Source organism: Budorcas taxicolor, chromosome X, assembly GCF_023091745.1.
Source record: "Budorcas taxicolor isolate Tak-1 chromosome X, Takin1.1, whole genome shotgun sequence".
NCBI lineage: Eukaryota > Metazoa > Chordata > Mammalia > Artiodactyla > Bovidae > Budorcas > Budorcas taxicolor.
The window spans coordinates 130,180,664-130,207,228 of record NC_068935.1 but is presented as its reverse complement, the minus strand read 5'-3'; the positions used below and the strand labels follow the sequence as shown (position 1 = coordinate 130,207,228).

Sequence of the window (26,565 nt, the reverse complement as noted above, 5' to 3'; positions counted from 1 at the left end):
ACTCAGCCTATAACAGAGCTCATTTTTGTTCCACCTAATCCAGTATAATTCGGGATAGAAAAGCAGTAGATATTGATCAAACACACTGCAAGAAATACTAAAAATATTCAGATGCCTGGAGTAAAAGATTATAGTTGAAACATACAATAGACCATTTAAAGGCCTGAGAGCAAAAGCTAAGAAGTTTCTTAGGGAAATCAGGAAATTCAAAATCAGCCATGCATGCAGGAGAATTTAAAAAGCCACAGGCATTCTCAGGGCAAGATGAATACTCAGAAAGGATCTGAGCAGATCCTAAGAGTTCACCTTGGGCTGATCGCTAGATTCAGTTCAAGACTGTCTAAGTATCAAAGGAGTGCCCCCAGAATAGAGACAATAAATAAAAACTGGGAGAGGTATTTTTGTTTGATTATTTGTTTGATTTTTTTTAGCCCTCAGTGTTTAAGAAAATTTCCATGAAAACCCTAGTAGAGTACAAGCTAAGAAACAGACTATAATGGCCACACAAAAGTTAAGAAACATAGTCTTTGCAAAAATAGTGTTAGAAAGTCACCAAATGGATGGTTTACAATAGCTTTCAACAACAACATCTAAAGCATCCAGAAACCTCTGGCAAAGTGGGAGAATCTACTTTCCCCTTCTCCCCTTGAGTTATCAGTTATAAAAGTCAAATGTCTAGTTATCAACAAAAACCACAAAGCATACAAAAAAAAAAAAACAGGAAAATATGTCCCATTTGAAGGAAAAAAACAAATGGACAATAATCATCCCTGAGGAAGTTCAGGCACTGGACTTACTAGATAAATTGTGTAAAGCAACTGTCTTAAATATGCTTAAAGATCTAAAGGAAAACAAGGACAAATAATAAAAGGAAATCAGGAGATTGGTATATGAATAAAATGAAAATATCAATAAAGAGCTACAAATTATAAGAAGGAACCAAAAAGAAGTTATGTAGCTGAAATGTGAAAAAAGAGAAACAGAAAATTGACCAAAGGAATTTAACAGTATATTTGAACAGGCAGAAGAAAGAATCTGTGAATGTGACGATGGGATAAGTGAGTTATTGACTTTGAGGAACGTAAAAGAAAAAGAATAAAGAAAACCAACAAGAATCTAAAGGACCAATGGAACACCAACAGACCAACATACACATTCTGAGAGTGAGAGAGGGGTAGGAAGAATCTTTGAATATCTGAATAGAATATTTGAAGAAATAATGGCTTCTCAAATTTGATGAAAGATAGAAATCTACAAATCCACAATCTTCAATGAACATCAAGTAGGAAAACCCAAAGAGATTCACACTGAGAAACTTTACAATCAAACTCCTGAAAGCCAAAGACAATGAGAGAATTTTTAAAACAGCAAGAAAAAAACCAAATCATTTCTCACATGGGATGTACAATAAAATCATTACCAATCCCTCAGAAGAAGCCTGGGAAGCCAGACTGCAAGGGATGATATATTTAAAATGCTGAAATTAAAAAAAAATTGTAGCTAAAAATTTATATCCAGGAAAACTATCTTTCACCAATGAAAGATAAATTAAGACATTCAGAGATAAACAAAGGCTGAGAGAGTTCATTAGAATTAGACTTACCCTACAGGAAATGATAAAGGGAGTCTTTCAGGTTGAAATGCAAGGATGCTGGACAGTAACTTGAAGCCTAACAAAGAAAGTTCTATATTATTGGATGTATAATAAATAAAGATACTATTTGTGACAAGAAAAACCTAAAAGGAGGAGGATGTAACTGTATAAAAGTAGAGTTTTGTATGTTATAGAAGTTAAATTGGTATCAATTCAAACTAGATTGTTATAAATTTAGGATGTTAAAGGTAATCCCCACAGTAACCACAAAGAAACTATCTAAAAAGTATATCTCTTTGAAATAAAAGAGAATCAAAATGGTTTACTGAAAGAAAAAATCAACTAAATACAAAAGAGGATGGCAATAGACAAAGGGAAAAACAAAAATGCTGTAAAATATAGAGATCAAATATCAAATGGCAGAAATCATTCCTTATATAAGTAATTACATGTAAATGCACTAAACTCTTTCACACAAAGGATAGAGATAGGAAGACTGTATAAAACAAACTATGATCCAATTATATGCTGTCTATAAGAGACTCACTTTAGATCCAAAGACACGAGTAGACTGTGAGAGGATGGAAAAAGATATTCGATGCAGATAGTAACCAAAAGAGAGTGGAGGACTTATGCTAACATAAGTCAAAATCTCTTAAAAGAGACAAAGAATGACAATATACATTGATAAAAGATTCAAATCATCAAGATGATATTACAATCCTAGAAACACATGCACCAAACAACAGAATCCCAAAATAATGAAGTAAACCTTGATAAAATTGATAGAAAAAATAATACTTTTATAGTAATAGTTGGAAACTTTAATATACCATTTCAGTAATAGATAGAACATCAATGCAGAGATCAGTATGTATATATAGGATATGAGCAACACTACAAACAAACCAGACCTAACAAACATATAAAGAATACACCATCCAACAACAAGAGAATACACAGTCTTCTCAAGTGTACATGCAACATTCTCTAAGATAGACCACATATTGGGTTACAAAATAAATATTAATAAAATTTAAAAGATTAAAATTATAAAAATATCTTTTCCAAATATAGTCAAATGAAGCTAAAAATCAATAATAAAAGGAAAACCAGGGACTTCCCTGGTGGTCCAGTAGTTAAGATTCCATACTTTCACTGTAGGGGGTATGGGTTCAATAATGATCAGGGACCTCAGATCCTGCATGCTGCATGGCACAGCCACAAGAATTTTTAAAAAAATTTAAGAACAGGAAACTCAGAAAATTCACAAATATTTGGAAAATAACACACTCTTATACAACTAATAGGTTATAGAAAAAATCACAAGGGAAATTAAAGAATGAAAACAAAACTGCAACATACCAAAACTTATGGAATGCACCGATAGTGTTCAGAGGGAAATTTTTAAGGTAAATGCCTACAGTTAAAAAGAAGAAAGGCCCCAAATCAATAACGTAATATTACATCTTGAGGAACTAGAGAAAGAAGAGCAAACTAAACCCAAAGCTAGCAGAGGAAATAAATAATAAAGATCAAAGTAGAGAAAAAAATAGAAAAGCAATTAGAGAAGCAATACAACCAAAATCTGGCTCTTTTAAAAGATCAACAAAAATTACAAACCTTTACCTAGACTGACAAAGAAAAAAAGAAGACTCAAATAACTAAAATCAGAAATGCAAGTGGGGCATTACTACTGACCTCGCAGAAGCAAAAAGAATTATAAAAGAAGATAGTAAACAAATTAGATAACCTAAATAAAACTCAACATTCTGAAAATTAAGATCACGGCTTCTGGTCCCATCAATTCATGGCAAACAGACGTGAAAACAATGGAAACTGTGAGAGACTTTATATTTTTAGGCTCCAAAATCACTGCAGACTGTGACTGCAGCCATGAAATTAAAAGGTGTTTGGTCCTTGGAAGAAAAGCTATGATCAACATAGACAGCATATTAAAGCACAGACATTACTTTGCAAACAAAGGTTCGTCTAGTCGTTTTCCCAGTGGTCATGTATGGATGTGAGAGTTGGACTATAAAGAAAGCTAGCACTGAAGAATTGATGCTTTTGAACTGTGGTGTTGGAGAAGACTCTTTTTGAGAATCACTTGGACCACAAGGAGATCAAACCAGTCTATCCTAAAGGAAATCCGTCCTGAATATTCATTGGAAGGACTGATGCTGAAGCTGAAACTCCAATACTTTAGCCACCTGATGAGAAGAACTGACTCACTGGAAAAGACCCTGATGCTGGGAAAGATTGAAGGCGGGAGGAGAAGGGGACAACAGAGGATGAGATGGTTGGATGGCATCACCGACTCGATGGACATGAGTTTGAGTAAGCTCCGGGAGTTGGTGATGGGACAGGGACGCCTGGCATGCTGTAGTCCATGGGGTTGCAATGAGTTGGACACAACTGAGCAACTGAACTGAACTGACTGAGATAAAATGGACAAATACCTAGAAATACATAATTTACCTAAACTGACTCAAGATGAAATAGAAAAATCTTGGACCTATAACAAGTAAATAAATCTATTGAAAAATCAAAAACCTTCCAACAAAGTTTAGGACCAGATGGCTTCACTGGTGAATTCTTACAACACATAAGGAAGAAATAACACCAATCCTTCTCAAACTCTTCCAAGAAATAAAAGAGAAAAGGATACTTCCTAACTCATTCTATGAGGCCAAAATTACTTTGACACCAAAGACAGATAAATACATCACAGGAAAATAAAATTAAGGACAAATAACCTTTGTGGATATAGATGCAAAAATCTACAACAAAATAGTATCAAAACAAATTCAACCACATAGTAAAAGGATTATACATCACGGGCAACTGAGATTTATCCCATTAGAGGAAGTTTGTAAAGTTTGTTGATCTTTTAAGATAGCCAACTTTTGGTTCTGTTGAGGGCAGGAGGGAGGAAGGAAGGAGAGAATAGTGATATGAGTGATTAGATGTCTATATAATTCTTCTTCCCAGTCAAATTCTCATCAAATTCTCATTGGAGTATCTTTGCTGATAAACCAATTAGATGAGTTTAACTAGTGTCAACTCTTTCTGCAGTTTATAGAACACATTCATTTGCTGGTGATCACATCGAAGAATGTGTTACTGTTAATTAGAACACCTTAGTAAATTATTGGGCTAAAACACAGATGGGAGGTTGTGTTGGCACATGTCAGGATAACTCTTAACAGTGAAAAACAATTCTATTATTCAACCCAAAGAACTTGCAGACATTGTCCCATATTCAGGTAACTTCTATCCTCAGGGTGATTTTATTGGCCTCAGGCATTTTATCCCTCTAGTTAAAAAAGGTGTCCCTAAAGTTAGGCAGTTTCTGCCTCTTACAAACTCTGTGACCTTGGGAAAATTAATGAATTTCTTTTGTGCCTCAGTTTCCTCATCTATAAAATGGGAGACATTCAGTTCAGTTCAGTCGCTCAGTCGTGTCTGACTCTTTGCAACCCCATTGACTGCAGCATGCCAGGCTTCCCTGTGCATCACCAACTCCCAGAGCTTGCTCAAACTCACGTCCATTGAGTTGGTGATGCCATCCAACCATCTCATCCTCTGTCGTCCCCTTCTCCTCTTGCCTTCAGTCTTTCCCAGCATCAGGGTCTTTTCTAATGAGTCAGTTCTATGCATCAGGTGGCCAAAGGATTGGAGTTTTAGCTTCAGCACCAGTACTTCCAATGAATATTCAGGACAGATTTCCTTTAGGACTGACTGGTTTGATCTCCTTGCAGTCCAGGGGACTCTCAAGAGTCTTCTCCAACACCACAGTTCAAAAGCATCAATTCTTCAGTGCTAGCTTTCTTTATAGTCCAACTCTCACATCCATATATGACTACTGGAAAATCCATAGCTTTGACTAGATGGACACTAGTAATGTCCACGCAGAGTAATGTCTCTGCTTTTTAACATGATGCCTAGGTTGGTCATAACTTTTCTTCCAAGGAGCAAGCGTCTTTTAATTTCATGGCTGCAATCACCATCTGCAATGATTTTGGAGCCCAAGGAAATAAACTCTCTCACTGTTTCCATTGTTTTTCCATCTATTTGCCATGGAGTGATGGGACTGGATGCCATGATCTTAGTTTTTTGAATGTTGAGTTTTAAGCCAGCTTTTTCAATCTTCCCTTTCACTTTCATCAAGAGGCTCTTTAGTTCCTCTTCGCTTTCTGCCATCAGGGTGGTGTCATCTGTGTATCTGAGGTTATTGATATTTCTCCCTGCAATCTTGATTCCAGCTTGTGCTTCATCCAGCCCAGCATTTTGCTGGTAATGGGAATGGGCATTTCACTGGGAATGGGAATGGGAGACATGGTAGCATGTAATTATTAAAGAATGAAATAAGGCACTTATTGGCACACAGTAAGATGTGAGCTCCTTATTAATACATGCATGTGAAAGTTACTTCTTTTTTCATTTCCAAGGTTTTATATCGAAATGCAAATGATTCTTAAGGCAGTGTCCAAGACTGAAATGATCAGATGTAAAGGATCAAATTATCCCAGAAGTGTACAAACCAATGAAAAATAACATGGTTTGCAGGTCAGAGGATATTATGCAATGAATCTAGTGCAGCAAAGTGGTTGAAAATTTAGGATTTTGGAATCAGAATAATGAGACCTTGAGTCTCAGCTTCTTTAATTACTGTGGTATGACTTTAATCAAGTTACTTAATTTTTCTAACCCCCAGTTTCCTCATCTGAAAATATTTATTGGAGCACTAAAACAATTCCTCTTTTCCGAGGATTAAAACAGACAGTTTTTAAAATGTGCTCAGTACAGTGTATCAATATGTGGTAACTTAAAAAATATTTTGAATTCTAGCAGTATACTCACACTGCCATGTACCGGGAAGGATAAAAACAGATGTATGATGGTATGGCCCAGCCTTCTAATTGGTTCCAAGCCAGTTGGGGAGGCCAGACAATCAGATAATCTACAGTACAAGAAAACCTACATTTGGATTTTCAAATTCCTCCTGTTAAGATGATGTTTCTCTCTTTCCTGTTTCTTTTCCCACATTATTCATTTTCTATCTCATATATAAAAATTCATGAAAGTTTTCCACCCTGAATTGGACCATCTAAAAGGAAATATCTTGTTGTGAAGAGAGGAAAGAAAGTAAAGACACACAATTTCTCATGACTTGACTCCACCTTGTCTACTTTATCTCTTACTAGCCTAAAAATATATTTGTTATAGAATAAAGTTCTACGGACAAGAAAGAGACTCTTTTTTTTCTGGTTTTCTTTTTTTTTGAGTAACTTAAATAGAAAAACAAAATAAAGCAGAGTAGGAAGTGCCCATGGAAAATAAGTCATCTTGGCAGATGATGAATAACAAGGGGATAAACTAAAAAGACGTGGAATATTTCAAAGATGTAGGCTGAGAAATGTTTTGGTAATATGGTGATGTTTATGATCTGATGCCCAAAAACACTTTTAAAAAAACACTATTTTTTTCATTAAAAGCAGAGAAGTTAGTTATATTAAAAAGAAAAACAGCTTACTACATCTCTTTTATCCAAATTCCTTGTTTCTTCTTTTACCAAAAGTTTCCTTGCCTGGAAATTTACATTAGCTGTTGAGCCCTTTTCTTTTTTTCATTTTGAGAACTCAACATGGACTTGAGAAGTCAAAACATGGCACTCAAGCGTTGCTGCAGCTGTGTTTTACTACCAGCCTTTGAAGGAGGTGCCAAGCCAAACTCCTCCTCATTCAGATCCTACTGCTTGTTGTAAACAGAGTCAACTGGGATGTCGCTTGAACCAGGATACTGAGCCTTTGTTAAGTGGAAACAAATTTCCACAGGAGAAAGCAATGAGCGAATAGATGGTTCATGGCAACATGAACTGTTTCGTATCTTACAAAGTATTATGTGGGAACCACAGAAGGGCAATAAGTACACTGCAGCATAACATGAAACTGGAAGTCAGTGGGAAGTGGTTCATCTACTGTCAGAGGCAAAGAGTTTGTCACTGTACCCTTTGGACATGCCTGATTTTACCCGATCTCTGAAGCCAAACAGGGTCAGGCTGGTCAGTGCTTGCTTGGAGGAGAAACAAAGGGCAAGAGGAAAAGAGAGTTGTCCCCTGTGTCTCTGGAGGAAAAAGCATGCTCTTTGTTCAAAGCACATCTAGGATGAATAAACCTCCATGGAATTTTCCAGGCAAGAATACTGGAGTGGGTAGTCATTCCCTTCTCCAGGGATCTTCGCAACCCAGGGATCAAACCCACGTCTCCTGTGTCTCCTGCATTGCAGGCAGATTCTTTACTGTCTGAGTCACCAGGGAAACTAAACCTTGCTTTATACTATATTTATTGATGTAGCAATCTGGACATTAACTGACACTGCTGGGTTTCTTTCCTTTTTTAAATTTGTTTATTTATTTTTTATTTTACAATATTGTATTGGTTTTGCCATACATCGACATGAATCAGCCATGGGTGTTCCACATCCTGAACCCCCCTCCCATCTCTCTCCCCATCCCATCCCTCTGGGTCATCCCAGTGCACCAGCCCCGAGCACCCCGTCTCATGCATCAAACCTGGACTGGCGATTCGCTTCACATGTGATAATTTACATGTTTCAATGCCATTCTCCCATATCATCCTGCCCTCGCCCTCTCCCAGAGTCCAAAAGACTGTTCTATACATCTGTGTCTCTTTTGCTGTCTCGCATATGGTGAGCTAATTTTCTTTGGTTTTGTATTTCTGTATATCATTTCCCATTAGGCAGTCACAGGGTATAAAGAAGGAATGGGGTAAATTCAGAGGTATCATGAGAATCAAACTAGACCCATCGATTTAAAGGGTATTCCACAAAAGGAGGTGGATATTCCTGACCCATCCACCATTCAAAATGTAGCTCCATTTGAACTCATGTGCCAGGCTATTCCATCATCATGTGTACCCGCTGTTGACATCTACAAGGTTGATGAGCCTAAGGTCAAAGAAAGCCACTCATCCAAAAGGCAATTTTGATCACAACTATTGACAATGAATTCCATTTAACAGTCTTCAGCTTATATTTTCCAAGTCCAAACTTCTTCAGGGTAAGTTATCATTGCTTAACTGTCATTATTTGAAACGCTAGTGGGAATGTTATTACTGTGAACCTCTCTGGGTAAAACTTTCTCTCTCTCTCTCTTTTTTTTTTTTTGCAATCTCACCATCATTTTAATTTTGTTTACATCTCTAGTCATTTGCACAGATGTTGATGGAGCTGTATTTTTGCTTCAATGTCTATTGCAACATTTTTATTGCGTTCTGCAGGTCCTCCAGTAAACGTTACTTGCAATATTTTTATCAACAGTTTTGGATCAGTCACAGAAACCACCATGGTAAGTGCTACAATGCCACTGGCAAGAGAAAAACATGAATTGATTATGCCATGAACACAACCTGTCAAATTTTCTATTTATTGTTCAACTTGCAGGACCTCCTGTAAATGTTACCTGCAACATATTTATCAACAGCTTTGGGTCAATAGCAGAAACTACAATGGTGAGTGGGACTGAGCATTGAAGCCATCGTGTGAAGGAATGGGATGTGTGATCAAAGGGCACTGTTATACATTTGTGGGACATTTACTGAGTGCTAATTTCCAAGTTTATTCACCTCTAGAAAGCAATTAGTTATACTCTTTCACCTTAGGAATTCATTAGTCAAATATTCATTTGCTTAAAATTCAATAATCTTTCATCCATCATGCCACAGAAATTTTGGAAACACTTGATGTTTGGTTATATTTAGGTAGAATTATCAGTAATGAGCTGGTGCATAATTAAGGATATTTAAATATTTGCATCTCCAATGTTTCAGAAATACAAATTTCAAAGTTTAGGAGATATTTTCATATAATGGGACACTTTAACATAATCGAGCTTCAGACATGCTACATTTAAGATATATGCCAAGAAGCTGACCTTAAAATGAACACACACACACACACACACACACACACACACCAATTTGATGGCAGTAGAAAGTTGTTCCAAATCCACAGGAATTACATAACATGCATGGCTCCCTTCCCCCAAAATAAACATAAAACTAATAAAACCCCATCATATTCTAAGTGCAGACATGTTTCACATACATGAAAAAGATTTCAGATACTTTAAAATTCACCAGGACTCTTTATTGGTGTCAAAGTGGTATTGTTGCCTGTGACACAGCCTATTAGATCAGTAACCTTATAGTGCTAGAGTATAGTGTGGAGATTACATTTTGAGTGAAATATTTTCTTGGCCTCCATATAATTTAAGTCCACTGACTGGTTCTAATTTTCATGACTATGTAAAAGTATGTTGTTGTATTAAGTCCCTTTAGTCATGTCTGCCTCTTTGTGACCCCATGGGCTATAGCCTGCCAGGCTTTTCTGTCCATGGGATTTTCCAGGCAAAAATATCAGAGTGGGTTGCCATTTCCTCCTCCAGGGGATCTTCCCAACCCAGGAACTAAACCAACATCTCTTAGTTCTCCTGCATTGGCAGGCGGGTTCTTTACCAATAGCGCCACCTGTATACGTAAAGTACACAGCTGTATTATTGGATGAGATCAAAATAAAATACAGTTGAGTTTGACTAAGTACTATGGTGGCTGATGTCCTAGAAACACTCAAGAAATAATAAGCACAGTGCCATTGAGAAGTAAAAAACAGTGTTCCGCTGTGTTTATGAATTCTCTTTCAGACTATTAGGATTGTGTTTAACAAATTACTGTACTTCTTGATGTTCTTGATGTTAGAAAATAATAATTTACCTCAACATTCATTTCCACTGGCAAGTCAGACATAATACAACTCCACCATCCATTTTAATATTATTCTGACACAGCATTGTCCAGAAATGAAACTTTTGGGACTTTGACCATATGTAGTGCATTAAGAATTTTACTCAACTAAGATAGTTTTGATAGGATTATTAATTAACTCATAAGAAAAGCTCAACACGGAAAGAAGACTCCAACTTTGGACTTGGCATTCAGTGTCTGTCTCTCCCCTCTTGGTTTTATCTTGATAACAGAGGGGCAGATATTCCAGCCGCCCAAATCACTATCACCAGCTTTACACGATGGCATTCAATGACAATACTTGCACGACCTAATGCTGATTGCATTAATTAGACCCTTAAGTTGCTTTGATTAAATTTCCTCATTGCATCTTACCCTCAATCAAAAATGTAAATATAAACCTTTTCAATGTTCATTAATGCAAGATAAAGCTAAACATTCAAGGAGATGAAAATGAAAACTATGGATATCCTTGTTTTCCTGTGTCTTTAAGAGCTACTGAAGGTGTTTAATAAATGGGCTGCCTAGGTGCTTCCTGGTCACTTACTAAAGTGTCCTTTGTCATGTTTCCTATAAGAAAACTCGGAAATCGTTGCCCAAGCGTAATATCAATGGCCTGTTTATTCTGCTGTATGAGATGTACTGAATCGCATGATCAGAAGAATGATGCCTATATGCTTCTTTTATTTCTTAGCTTCTGATATAATAACAAACTGAATTTGGCTTTTAAAAAGTATCTGTATTTTCTTCAATCATGGCTCTTGTGTGAAACTAAAAAAAATTTTTTGAAACTCTACCACGCTTAAATCAAAGAATAAATTCTCACATCATGTAGGGTAGGGACTAGCAAACATTCTGTAAAGCGCCAGACAGTAAATACTTAAGATTTTGAGGACCAGACAATTTCTGTCACAACTACTTAATCCCACCCTTTCAGCATAAAAGCAGCCATAAACAACAGTAAGGAAATGGGTGTGGCTGTTTTCCAAAAAAAATAAACTTTACTTATAAACACAGATTATGGCCAAATTTGGCCCACAGGCCATAGATTGTCAATTCTGGGATGTAAGGTATCATTATTTAAATAGACATTATGCAGGTGATCGTAAGAACATGAGAATTGCTTCACTTTGAGAAGATCTTACCTTTCCATATCTTTTAGGCTCTCCTTAGGTATCTACCTGATGCACCCAGCGAGTGTCATCAGAGCCCAAGTTTCCCTTACCAAAACCCTGAGACTCTACTGCTCATGAATATACTTATAAAATATGGCTCAAAAGATGGTCAAAAAAATTAAACAGAAACAAATTCTTCCTTGAACTCTTTAGTTGACAAGATATCAGACTCTTAGCTTTTCTGCACAGTAATATATGTAGTTACTGAGGATGTTGATTAGTGCTATGAATGGGGGGAGAATAATAGTTTTGCTTTCCCTATGTTCTCTGGAATGATTTGTTTCCCCAAGAATGTATCAGAATTTTGAGTTTCTAAACATGTTGATTTCTCTCATATCCCACTCTTCTCCCACAACCCTTGTCAGCATTATTGAAGAATTTAGTTTGGACGTTTGTTTCTAAATAAGAGGCAATAAGTATCTGTTTGAAGAACTCAGTATGACTTTCTTTTGGTGCTGTCCAGTGTGCCCTATTATGCTTCATGAAATCCCACTAAATTATTGTTGTTACTTACTCCCTGCAAAGAACAGGCTCACATAGGGACTCATATTGCCTCTTACTCCTTTGGTATATTAGTGTTGAAGATGTGCACCCACAGGACAATATATTTGTGTTATTCTAAAGAATATTTTTATGGACCATTATGGTCATACACATTATTTCAAAATATATACTTCTGTTCCTTGAAAGTCACAGGGATCTGTTGACGGTCATTACTAGCTGACCCTGTGTTAAGAGTATTCAGTGGGACAATTTTTGTTGTTGTTGTTTATGATTCCAAAAGACTCATTAGACCAGAAAGGGGTGGATGATGAGACAGGTTATAATACAGTTTTGGAATATAAGTTTACCATTTCCTTTTCTTTCTTTCCTCTTTTTCTTTAGCTAGTGATGGCAAGTTAATTTACAGGATGAGGGGTGTATTTGCAAGCCCCTCCGTCCTAATACAAAGGCATAGTTCGGGAATACTGATAGTGTCAGTAATGGTCAAGAATATTTTCATGCCATCTGCATGCAGCTGTCCCCAAGGTTGGGCCATTAGAAAATGGAGAAGAGACAGTCTCCTCAAACCTTCCAAATAAGTGCTTGGAAGGATGTGGGTGAACAGAATGTGGCTTGAACCTGTGAGTGCTGGAGCATTCCCCATGCCAAAGCAGCAGGAAATAGATTGCAACAGCAGGCAGCGGGTAGAAAGAGCTGAAAGTGTACAAAATGTGTCTACTCAGAGAGTATCTCTAGAATATGATTCCAGCTCCCCAGAATCTTCCCCAAATTCCACATCTTCTGCTGGTTACTGCTGCAGGGTGAAGAGTTGTTTTATCTGCAACCTGAAATCATGTTCCCAAAGAACTGGATAAGATGTATGTAGATAGCCTCTTAGGAGAATGTATGGTTGCTGTAACTGCTGGAATGATGTTACAGGCTCCTTTTCATTCTACAGCTGCATAAGCAACTCATAAAGAGATGCTAACTTACCAGGAATAGCAGGTACCTACATTCTTTATTTCTAACTTAAGGGAGAACCAAGAATCAACCTAACATTTTATTAATCTAATACAAGGTGACCTGGTCTCTAAATTTAAAATGCAATGTTAAAACCTGAGTTCATCATAAAGCAACTGCTCCTCCCATAATTTCAAATTCAAAGCTAACTTTCCATATTCAAAGCTAGCACATACTCAAGATGATGAAAACATTACTGCAGGGTAGCTGGAAGTTAAAACCAAAATGCCATATAGGTCTGTGAAAAAATCCACAAAGCATATCTTTGAAAACTTAATGATATAATTGGACTGAAAAATATATACATATAAAATTAAAAGAGAGAAGTAGTAAAGTTCAGTATGAATGCGGATGAGATAGAGTGGCAATCCCCAAGTATAAACGCTAGACTAAATATAACAAAATAATTCAATTTAAGGAAACAATCTTTGTGGCATGGGCAAGGAACTAGAAGGTACCAAAATAGTAAAACTTTAGAAATTCTAAATTTGATGTGAAGTAGTAGTATGGAATATAGGTACCTGTGTTACCTGTGTTAAGAATATATAAAGATTCTATGACTTACACATCTTTTGAAAAATAAAAGATATATGTATGCATTTACACACATACAGACATGGACACACACAAATAAATATATATATACATACACATACGTTTTTAATTTAAATGTTTCCATTATCTAATCTAGTACCCAGGGAGTCAATCATAGAAAATCAAATTTTGATACAAGGAGATATGTCATTTATTTGAAGTAGAATCTGTCTCTGGAGAGACAGGGTAGTATAAAAGGAAGTTCAGTCTGCACTTAAGCATGTCTCTCAATGTTTACTTCTCCTTTAATATTTCATTAAACCTAGAAGCAAAAATAAAGACAAAGAAAGGCTACAGAGCAATATAACTATCTTTGGTGGTTTGGAATATCTTGATAGAATAAGCCTATCTAAATAAACAGAAGGAGTGCATGGATAAATCATGTGTCAAATTTGTACCCTATATTGAAAATGATAGTGAACTGAAAGAATTATATAGGCACAGCCCTGGAAGATCTTTTCTTTGGCTATCTACTTCTCTATATCCTTGGGTGTTCTTTTCTATTTTTTAAGTTTTAAGGGTTGCCATTTATTCTGGAATAATGTATCATCATCATGAACAAAATTAAGGAAAATTTTAATTCTTTTACATTATAAAGAAAAAATACTTCCAAAAGATCTAATAAAAGTCTTATTTCATATAATTCCTGTCACTATGGCATAAAATATATTTTCTCCTCTAACTTTTCCACTTATCCTTGCTTATGAACAGGCTAATTAATTTATTTTAAATTAACTCTTAGACATTAAGTGGTTCTATTGTGATAAGATAGATTCAGTGCTCTTTTTTAAAGTTCTGATATTAGAAGAAAATTCAAAATAGAAAAGTAGGAAACACTGGAGAAGAAAACTTGTGGGAAAGACTTTTTAAAAAGATGTACATTAGCTGTGAAAATTGAGATTTTTTTTTAAAAAAGGTCAATGTTTCATATTTTATGTCACTAATGTAATATTCTCTGAAATCTCTCAACATGCATATTTGAATCATTCTCAGGTTCAAAGGAGGACTACAATGATGTTCTCCTGGTGATTTTGTTGCTGAAGACTCACTCTCTGACTTTTCATGGCCTCTCTCATTCTGTTTCCTTCCGGAGTAGGGGGTCTCCCTATGGCCTAAGAAATTTAACCCATTCATCTCTGTTATTTCCAGCTGTCATTACTTCCTATACTTGGAATTTTTCTACCTCCAGAATTGACTAAGAGATGACATCCTCTTCTCTCCTACCTCCTACTGAAACAATCTCATAAACCCTCACACAAAAAATTTCATTAAGGATAATTTGTTCCCACCCTAAGGAAAATAAAAGGGGTAGTTATCACATAGTGGAAACACTGCATTTTTTCCTTCAGGAAATCTTCAGAAAATATCACAGTTGGTCTATTTAGTACCTATTTATATGCAAATTGGATTAGTTTATTTTCAACAGCCCCTGTTTTGGTTTTCCACAAATCACACATTTCCATTCTTTCTGCTACTGCTAAGTCACTTCAGTCGTGTCTGACTCTGTGCGACCCCATAGACGGCAGCCCACCAGGCTCCCTCGTCCCTGGGATTCTCCAGGCAAGAACACTGGAGTGGGTTGCCATTTCCTTCTCCAATGCATGAAAGTGAAAAGTGAAAGTGAAGTCGCTCAGTCATGTCTGACTCTTAGCGACCCCATGGACTGCAGCTTACCAGACTCCTCCAGCCATGGGATTTTCCAGGCAAAAGTACTGGAGTGGGGTGCCATTGCCTTCTCCATTCTTTACTCACACAAAACTCCAAAGCTTCCAGTAACTCCTGTTGCCAATGAAACACTAAAGTGGTCATCTATTTCCAGTTACTATTCTCTGATTCCTTTCAGTTCAGTTCAGTCACTCGGTCGTGTCCGACTCTTTGCGACCCCATGAATCACATCACGCCGGTTTGGATAATTCCAAAAGTGCAAAATATGTGATGGGGAGAACTTTTCAGATTTTGCCATTCTCTTGGTTCACTCTTGAAGGGAGGGGACAGCCAATGAGCAAATAGAATGGAATGGAAGCTTCCCTGGGCCCACAACAGCACCCCCTTAGGTCTGGGAATTTGCTTCGCAGGCCTGGTATAAAGTAAAATGAAGTTGTTCAGTTGTGTCCGACTCTTTGTGACCCCATGGACTGTAGCCTGCCAGGTTCCTCTGTCCAATAATCCCAAATAAAAGTCAGCTGATAAAATTTTCCAAGTCAAAAAGTCCTTATGTTGTACAATAGAGAAACACAGTCATTATTAAAAATATATTTCAGCTTTTCCTAAGAAGCTAGGCTTTGACGACTGATTTCCAGAAGTTAGTAACTATTTGATTATTAGCATTCTTTAAACCCACATGGGGCACTCTTTCTAAGAACTGCCATTTCCAAAATACTCTACCAGCCTGACTGTCAAATGGCTGTATTACGGGGGGAAAGTCATGAGACTTTGGAGAGTTTAGTGATTCAGGAGAAGGAACTGGATTGGTGCTTTTTCATCCACCCTGATCTTTACAACCTAGTTACAATTTTTCTTTTGGCTCTAAAGGGATTAACCAAAACAGACCATCCTGAGGTGGTCTCCATTGTACCTGACAGAAAAACCAACCATCCAAGTTTTGCTTATGACTGAGTGGGTTCCCTGAATGTGGGACTTCTGAGGCTAAATTGGAAAAGTTCTTAGGCAAACTAGGACATGTTGGTCACTGTTACAGAAAAGTAAGCAATGATCCAAAATCCTGATGCCAAAACAAAGATGGGGCGACAAAGCAAATGAAGGTGGAAAAGGTAAAGAGAGTAAGATGAGATGAGTACGTACCACCCTCAAAGCCCACAGGTGGCAGGTGTGGGCAGCTGTTAGCTCTGAACCATAGTCCCACTTAACTAGGGAATACTGTTAAAGCCTCTATTGGGTCTGCTCTGTCAAGCAAAGCAACAATTTCCATGAACCTAAAGAACGTTGAGGAAAAACCCTCTGAAGAGAAGTTACTGCCTCACGCTGATTCATTAGTACAGAAGAAAATTTCCAGGCCAAGTGGGAATGACAGGGTGTACCTGAGTTTCCACGGGGAGGAACACCTTTATCAAAAGATGTCAGATTAGAAAAACATGAAAGAGATTTCTGTTTTGATGAAGCATCAGGTCGACTACCATATATATATACAAGCCATTCAGAGAAATGATAAAATATTTAAGAGTTTCAAAAGTAAGTAGCTGTAAGGGAATTATCTTGTCAACATGAAACATCTTAATATTTATGTTGATGAATTTAAAAAATACTGCCCCATCATATCAGAGTTTTATAATAAGATTTCCACTACAAAATTACAGAGTGGCTTTTCTTCTGCCTAAAGCATCTGAGAAGATTGGAAACAGAGATCATGTCATTTCTGATTTGGAAAATATATCAGTTTTATTTGACAATCTGCCATCACAGACTGACTGCTGTACTTACCATTATCTTTTTCTACAGCAAAATCGGATAGTTGTTATTTGTTGTTTAGTCGCTAAGTTGTGTCTGACTTTGCAACCCCATGGACTGTAGCTCACCAGGTTCCTCTGTCTGTGGGATTTCCCAAGCAAGAATACTGGAGTGGTTTGTCATTTCCTTCTCCAGGGGATCTTCCTGACCCAGGGATCAAACTCACATCTCCTGCATTGCACGCAAATTCTTTTCACCCAGAATGATTAAATTAAATAAAAATTCAACCAACTCAACTTTTTCCATGAGTGTTCTGGTTTGGTTGAGTCTTCTTTTTTTCTCCCTTTTGTTCCCATTCCTAATAGACTTGAGTGGTTTATTTTGACCAAGATATACACAGTCTGGTTTATTCAGATACCAACATGGCATGCATCAAATCAGGGAGAAGAGTGAGGGGAAAATATGTCAGAGTGGTTGACAGATAACTCTTATGCATGGCGTTTCTATAGGACTACCGAGTGAATATTTTTCTGAGACAACAGTGGAATGATTCACGGTTGGCATATAGCGAGTACCCTGATGATTCTCTGGACCTGGACCCATCGATGCTGGACTCCATTTGGAAACCAGATTTGTTCTTTGCCAATGAGAAGGGGGCCAACTTCCATGATGTTACCACGGACAACAAATTACTTCGTATTTCAAAAAATGGCAAAGTACTCTACAGTATCAGGTAAGCTTCCTTCAGCTACCCTTTGCTCTCTTCTCCATTTTTCTCCTGACCTAGAGCCACCTGACTCTGCAGGGCAAATGGATATGAATATTATCCTTTGTGGTCTCTTGTTTATTATTTGAAATTAAAGTCACTGAGTGTGCCAGTGGTTCTCATTGTCTCAGAACTGTAATCTTCCACAACCAAAATATATTTGGTAGGATGTTGGTTAGGTGGTGGTATCATATAAATGTCTGCACAAATATGTTTTTTGACTGATTCAATAAAGGAAGTGCAGGCCATTTAGTTCAATTACTACTGAGCAAAGCATACAAGTTTTTGTATGTTTCATTCAACATACATTTCATTTCAAATAATTATGCCATTCTATAGCATTTAACCACACACACACACACTCACACACACACAAATTCAATGGTTCAGTATGGTCACTGACGGCATACTTAGAGCTCAGAGAATGGAACACTGGTTCTAATCTCAGCTCTAATTCTAACTAAACATCTCACCTTCATCAGTTAACTTTTCTTGGGCTTGAGCTTGGGACAGAAAATTCCTCAGATGCACTTTTACTTTTGTATTCAAATATAATATTTTCCAGAATCTTTATTACCCTATGATCAAAATAATCTCTCTTTTCTGAACCATAATAATAGTTTTTCTGTGACTCTATAAGGCTCTGACTTCTTCCTGACCCATATTTTGGCTACTTCTATACACAAATATAGCATAAGAACATAGATTTTTGGAACCAGATAAATCTAGAATTAAATCCATGCTTTGCCACTTGCTAAGTTACATAAGCTATACCTTCAGTTACTTTAATTGGAAAATGGGAAAATCTGTATTTATCTCTGAGTATTCTTGTGAGAACAAATTATATACAGCAGAGGTCAGCAAATATTTTCTATAAGGGGCAGATAGAAACTATTTTAGTTTTGCAGGTCAGGTCTCAACACTGTCATAGCTACTCAATTCTGCCATTACAGCACAAAACGGTCATAGACAATACTCAAACAAATAGATGTGGCTGTGTTTCAATAAAACTTTATTTACAGAAACAGATAGACTAGATTTAGCCCTTTGGCCATAGTTTGCCAACCCCTGATATATAGTATATACAAATACTTGCCACAGTTCCTGACACACATGGTATGTTCTCAATAAATGAAATGATGGCTGTTTATATTTTAAAATTAACATTCTTTCTAAATAATAAGTCCTTTAAAGGACTTGACTTTAAAGTCAAGATATTTGGATTTTCCATCTTTCATACCCCCTCCCAAACAGCCAAGACTGTGTATTGTATAAGAGAGATACCAAATATATTGAATAAATATTGACATTTTAAAGATCACATTTTATATATTACATTATAGAATCCCCCTTTCTCTCTAATCTTACTACCAAAAAACAAAGTGGACAGCAAGTATCTTTGCAAATGATTTTCACAAGTTTGCAGACTCACCACTCACCACCATCAAAATTGTATTTCACAACTCGATATACAATTTAGTTCTGTACTGTACATTCCATTCTTAACCTAGTAATTTCACAGCTTGCTGACAGTGGATAGCTGCAATGTCTCTTGGAAGGAAAGAGGCTGCTCATTTGTAAAAAGTGGCAAAGTCACTGCTTTCACAAGAATCAGGGAAACTTCCCCTACTTTATTTTTAAGGAATTTAACTTTATTTTTCTAATTTTTTTACGGAAATAGAATATTCCACATAGTGGTGCATTTGGTATAAGATGCAGTATTGGGCACAACTTAAGTTGATGTGACCTGATGAAATGGGACATACGTAGAGCATGGTGCTGGGAAGGAGAGTTATAAAAAGCGGCACAGAGTATCAGCTGCTCCAGCTAACCCTCTGGGCCTTGGGTGGCATTTGCTCTAGTAAATACCTGGCATCATGCACTGCTGAAATAAAACTAGCTTTTTTCCCCCCTTCTGTTCTATAAAGCCCTTGCATTCTAGAACCATGAAGAATATAATGTTCGTCAGACTAGATCCAAAGGCAATTCTTCTATCTCTGCTTCACACAATTGTTTCGGGCTGGGTGGAGTTTGTCCTGTGACAGACTAGCTTCGACCTTTCCTTCATGGTGGGTATTGTATGAAACGAGGGGAAAGACCCTTGGTGCAAGCGAACTTAAGGAAACAGAGCTGTAGGCAGATTTGAACTGCAGGAATCTAATTATTTGTCAGGAAGTGTTTTCAGTGAGCCAGATACCGTGCAGGGCCTAGAGACCCAGAGCTGCGTAAAATGTGGTCTCTGCCCTGGAAGGGCTCCAGCCTAACAAGGCAGGCACACACAAGATAATCTAAGTAGCAGGAATAAATAGGAAGAAGCGAAAGAAAAGTGGCTCGAACTCTGCAAATGAATTCTGTGACTCAAATATTGTTAGAATTTGGGGGTTGGCACCTACATGCCTGTTTATTTGATTCACTTGGCCCATCTTAACTAAAGGGTAAGGAGGAATTAGTGCTAACACATGCCCAGCTACAGGTCCAACTCAAGTTTAAAGATCAGTTTCTGATGTCTAAAAGGTGCTGGAAAGTCCTTGCTGACATTCCCTTAGGAAAGACTTTCTCTCAACTCTCAGGTTTACAATGCAAATACCCGCAGGAGAGGGAACATGTTCTCAATTCATACTAAACTATAAAGAACTGACACGAAATTTTCTTTCAGATAGTAGGTTTAATGTCTGTGAAGAATAGTGGAACGAGCATGTTGGATGCCTGAGAGGAAAAATCAGATAGGACGAAGAGAGTTAAGAAAGATACAAGGAAGGGATACAACAGAAGCACCAAAGATAAACTCATGAATTGCCTCCATCTGACACATTTTAATAATTACTGCAACATTGGCCCACATTAAAAAAATAATAATAATGTCCTATGGGTATGCTTCGTATTTGAATTTTCCTGAAACCTAAAACATATGGATAGAAGCGCTGCATCTAAGAAAAATTCTACACTTTCTTAATTTTGTAGTAGCAGAGATAGAATTAACTCTACATGGAGACCAAAGCCCAAGGCTTTGATGGCCAAACAAAACACAAAGAGAACTATGCAGCCACTGACTTGATAACAAGCAAGATCACACTTCCCACAATGTAATATATCTGTTCATCAGAAGACAAAAGTTTCAAAAAGGGAGTAACAGTAGACCAGAAATCCATTAAGTGTCCTGCAGACTCAAATCCCTGGAGTACCTGAGTAAAATTCAAGCAAATATACAGTGATGCAGGACATAGTCTCCGTTGGCCAAAAAGTGTCAAATTTGTTTCTGTCTACTTAACCTCTGATTTCTATTTTTTAATTATTCACTTCCCTGACACGTTCGATCTTACCCTGTTTTGAAGCTTTTTTGTTGACCCACCCCATTAAGTACTGACCATTCTTGACCAAAGTGTAAACAAGGACACACATCTTGCTTTGTACAGTCTCTTCAGAGACCCTCAAATTCTAAATTTATATTACTTACAAAGGCCAAAATCCATAATGAAATAAAGAAGTGAGCCTTGAGTATCATACATATTATTGGTCAAATATTTACCGAATCAAGTATAGTAAATTGTAGTAGAAATTAGGACATCATAGCAGATGGTGTGCATTATGAAAGAAAAAAGGAGAGGGTGAGCACTTTTAAAGAGAAGCAGCTGGTCTCAAATGTCCACAATGCCTTTGCTAATATCTGTTTTCTTCCCTTCCTTCTCATTGCTTCTGAGAATTTTCTGCCAGAATGCTGACTTTTATAGACGCATAGGATTTTTTTTTGGAAGGTATTACCTTGCAAAATATCCTTCTGTTACTGATAAGGAAGTGACTTCTTTCAAAAGTTAAATGAGTTTAAATAATGGAGCCCATAAATAGGAAAGCTCGGACAACAATCAAAGCTCTTGACATCTGTTTCAGAGTTATCATCTCCTACCTCACATTAATTCTTCATTTACTCCAATTCCAATTTAAAGACACAAACAAATACAATTCAAAAGACATATGGTTTGGGAACCAGTCTTTTGGGGACTCAATTTTCAAAGGACTATTGGAGAAAGGAGGTAAGATTTAAGATGTGGATATAAAGTATCTTCAAATTTCACAAATGACCAAAAAGACTGTTTAAATTAAGATGCCACAGTTTTGATTTTGTGTGGGTGATCAGTTGTGTTTGATTCTTTGCGACCCCATGGACTGTAGCCCGCCAGGCTCCTCTGTCCATGGGATTTTACAGGCAAGAATACTGGAGTGGGTTGCCATTTTCTACTCCAGGGGATCTTCCCCACCCAGGATTGAGCCTGAGTCTCTTGTGTCTCCTATATTGGCAGGTGGATTCTTTACCACTGAGCCACCTGGAAAGCCTTTCAAATAGGAAGCTCATTTGATAGTTTTATGTAGCATGTATAGTTTATATAGCATATCCACTTTCTGAAAAAATTTACTATCCTGGGATCCTGGAGAAGGAAATAGCAACCCACTCCGGGATTCTTGCCTGGAGAATTCTATGGGCTACAGTCCATGGGGTTGCAAAGAGTCAGACATAGCGACTAAATGCCAACACAAAACAAAGTTATTAAGTAAACTCCTTACCTTCAGGCAACTTGTTGAGAACTTATTCTATTTTTAAAGACCATCAAGAAGCAGATTTTTTATAAGTTATTCTAATATCGTGTATAAATTATTACTTTTAAATTTATTTCTTAGTTTTGGGCTGTGCTGGGTCTTTGTTGCAGTGCACAGGCATTTTCTAGCTGCTTGCCAGGGGCTCTAGAGCACATGGGCTCAGCAGTTTGGACTGCGGGCTTCTCTAGTGGTGGTGCATGGACTTAGTTGTCCCATGGCATGTGGGATCTTAGTTCCCCAACCAGGGATCGAACTCGTGCCCCCTGTATCGGAAGGCAGACTCAACCACTGGACCACCAGGGAAGCCTCCAGAAATTCTTCCTTATATAACTTAAATCGTATTTGCTACAACTTAAATCAGTCTCATTTTCCTACATTTGTTAACATGATAAACAAATGGCTACCATTTTTATAAGGATGGAGGGATTACATCACTGATTTTGCTTTCATAAATTTTCATCCCACCAGTTAGTGGACATATGTTTGGCCACCAATATCATGTTGCTGGTTTAACTTTACAGTGTGTAAAATCAGCACCAAGAAGTTCTTCATGTTGCAGTTTTCAGTTTGCTGCACAGTTTGAGGCCCCTACTCTGAATTTTGTGCTATTGAATGCTATCTTGGTTCCTTCTGATACTATAGTCAACAAGGCTTTTAGAGTCAAATACCCTTGAGCTAGGGTCTCTGGCCTCAGAACTAACCATGTGACCTAGGTAAAATTTGTTCTCCCTCTGAACCTCTATTTCCTCAGCTTTGAAAAAGAGATGATTTGCTTAAGAGCTTTAGTGTGTGTGAAGTCGAAGGTGTGAAGTCGCTCAGTTGTGTCCGACTCTTTGTGACCCCATGGACTGTAGCCTACCAGGCTCCTCCCTCCATGGGATTCTCCAGGCAAGAGTTCTGGAGTGGGCTGCCATTTCCTTCTCCAGGGGATCTTCCCGACCTTGGGATCGAACCCGGGTCTTCCACATTCCAGGCAGATGCTTTAACCTCTGAGCCACCAGGGAAGCTTCTAACTTCAGTTATAGAATGATTGTTATAGAACAGGAAAAAAAGAACATTCTTTATTTAGATGTCAGAGATGAAAATGGAATGCACAGCGAACTAAGACCTGCCTAAATGTTATCAAAGGTGATACTTTGATTATCTTACTCTCAATTTTGATGAGACACATAAGCCCATATTTTTCTATTAGAAGGCAGCTATGCAAAGCTGTGATTTCTTCTCTCTGTGCATATCTGGACCATGTTTATCTTTATATCCTATAATCCAGGCAAAATTACATTCTCATTTTCCAACTCTGTGTCCAAATCCTCATTAGTTTTGTGACTTGACTTAATGCAGTAATTAATGACTGTAACATAAGTGCCCACATCGGAATTAAGCAGTGAGGCTTCAGAGAAATGCTGGAAAATGCCATGGAAACCACGATTCCCTTCTTCCTAGAGGCAAGCAAGGTTAGGAGGCTGGGAGGCAGTGGCATGCATATGCGCTGGTGGCTTCAGCAGGAAACTGAGCTAAGTGGTGCAGAGGGGGCGCTTTTGGAGAGTGAGCCTCAAAAGAGGTACAGCTGAGGGTAAAAGCATTAAAGTCTAGAAAGCATGTTCTGTACATGACAGATTCTCCTACAGCATGAGAAGCTGCACTCCTGATTTTGTTCAGAAATACACATACACTTAAGGGCATAATACTGGTTCAAACACAACAGAGTAAGGATCTTACCCTGGTTTGAAGGAAAAGGGGAATTATGCAATGAAATACAAGGCAGGTGGCATGACCACGTGTCCTTGACTGTTTACCTGATTGGACTAGCAATAGCAACCAGTAGGTTATTCTCTTTTTGGAGGTAACTTTCCACTGCATTAATATTCATTAGAGTTTGCTCTGAAGGTGATGGAGCAAAGTACAGAATACCAAGAAGGCAGCTTAGGACACAGGAGCACCACACTTCCTTCCATCATTTACTGTATCCTCTAGGCTCAAAGATTAGCCTCTCTAAGCCCATCAGTTTATCATTCTGAGTCTCACTTTTCTTACTATAAAATGAGATTGAAACAGGAGATTAGATGAAGTCTGAGGCTCTGTCCTAAGTCTATAATAGGTTCCTTTGGGATGAGGAAAAATGAGTGGGTTCTTCATGTTCCTTAGGGCTTGGGAGACAGCAATAGGAGATTCTGAATTGTGAGGCCTATCTCAAACTACTTTTGGATCTTTGAACCTTTTTCTCCCAAACTGAATATCTAACTTCTGAGAAGAGGAACCTGACTTTGGAGGGGGGTAGGGAAGGTTGGACTACTTGCTGTTTAAGAGGCAGCCTTATATTCAACATATAGTTTGCACAGAGACTAATACTTAATACTAAGCTCCCTACTGAGAAATTTCCCAGTCACAAATTAGATCATGCATACTCTCTGATTCAACCAGCAGGAGTATCCAAGAGATATTATTTTAGAATGTGCTCATGAATTATGGGTTTATAAGCTTTCAGACAATTATACAAAGATGGTTGAATGAGATAATTATTATCTGGATATGTAGACTGAAGGAAATCACTTAGTAGATTTGAGCCAGTAGAGTTCAAGGGCTAGTATGCCATTATTCATCACCTGAATTTTCTTATGACAGGAAACCAAAGGAAATTCAGAGGTCCTGGTGAGCCTGCTCAACTTCTGTTGATGTAGGCTTCTGCCTGGTCCATAGTGCTGCTTTTCAAAGGCTTCCTGGATGGCATTAATCCCCAAATAAACACACATAATATCACCATGATGCTCATGAGACACACAAATTACTTTAGTGCATTCTCATAGTACATAACCCAAAGGAAGGACATTCCTATTTTAAAATGGGAAAATATTGTCCAGCCTCAAAAGTCAGCAGGCCCCTATATGTTAGCTGCTTGTTAAGAGTCAGCTAAGTAACTGTACTTGGTTCCAAAGTGTTATATAATCAAGAACGGACTATCCTTCCATCTGACCAATACTTCATTCTCTTTCCAACCTTAGCCGTGGAGAAACGGTGGCCAACAACTTTCCATCAGTTACTACAACTGAAGTCGTAATGTAGAAAAATGCTAGCAAAGTAACACAATTTTGCTCTCAGCTGTCAGCAGATAAAAGTTACTTTGGTTTTCTTAAAATCACATTGGCAGTTCTTTTATTTTTTGCCAGAAGTAAAATAATCCCAAATAAAACAGCAAGAGAATTGCTATACAATGCTATTCCCTCTTTTTTCAACTCAGCATCACCATTAAATAGCTGTGAACTCAGACAACAGAGTAACCGTGGACAAGTTAGTTCTCATTAATTTAATGTGCAGGTTAATAGCATTTTATCTTCATGAATATTTGGTGTATAAATAAATAGTAGCTGTTAAATGACTGAAATTTAAAACGTAACTAAAATGTAGGCAGAATTGGTTATTTGAATCTTTGGTCATCTGAGCTCTTCTTTCTGATGGTGTTCATTGTAGCCCTCTCCTATTCAACACCTTGATAACATTTTCCTTCAGGAAGCATCAAAGCATTTGGAAAAGTTTTAGCTGCAGATTAATCTGTTGCTCTCCAAGTTGAATCCAATCCATATTTGGACTTAATTAACACGGGCCCACCATATGTGTGCACATTTTCTGAAGGGACAAGGCACAGATGGGAGCAGATATTGTATTTTTGTCCTTCCCAGCTAGTATTGCTGAATGCATATGGGTGTTTTCTGTGAGGCCTTTATGTTTGGTAAACATAGACCTTCCTAGTCAGCCACTGGTATTTCAGTCAGGGGAGAGGAGTAGGACAGCTGATGAACCAGCACTGTTGCCATTCACTCCCTGCAAAACCCAAGGTCAGCATGGAGAATCAGGTCTTATAGTTATTTGGAATTAACTAAAAGGATAGGCTCTAATAGCAAAGCTTACTACCAACCTTGGGTTTAGTTTCAATCTTAGATAAAACTGAAGAAATGATTTCTCACCAGTGTCCTCGCCACATGATTTTGAGCCCTGTTATCCATCTAGCTTCATCCCTCCATTTGATACTCTCAGTATCAAAGTCTGCTCTTGGGGATACTGGTAAGGAAACTGAGACTCTATCAACTCACATACACAAAGGAGGAAATGACTAACAGT

General features: G+C 37.6%; 1 protein-coding gene across 1 annotated transcript in view; it reads left to right on the top strand.

Annotated features, from left to right (window-relative positions):
• Nucleotides 1-26,565, top strand: part of GLRA2 (glycine receptor alpha 2) — a 206,748-nt gene that overhangs the window by 32,895 nt on the left and 147,288 nt on the right. Inside the window, exons 3-4 of the mRNA XM_052663385.1 lie at nucleotides 8,899-8,966; nucleotides 17,606-17,829. Coding sequence (XP_052519345.1) covers nucleotides 8,899-8,966; nucleotides 17,606-17,829 — 292 coding nt within the window. The remainder of the gene's footprint in view (nucleotides 1-8,898; nucleotides 8,967-17,605; nucleotides 17,830-26,565) is intronic.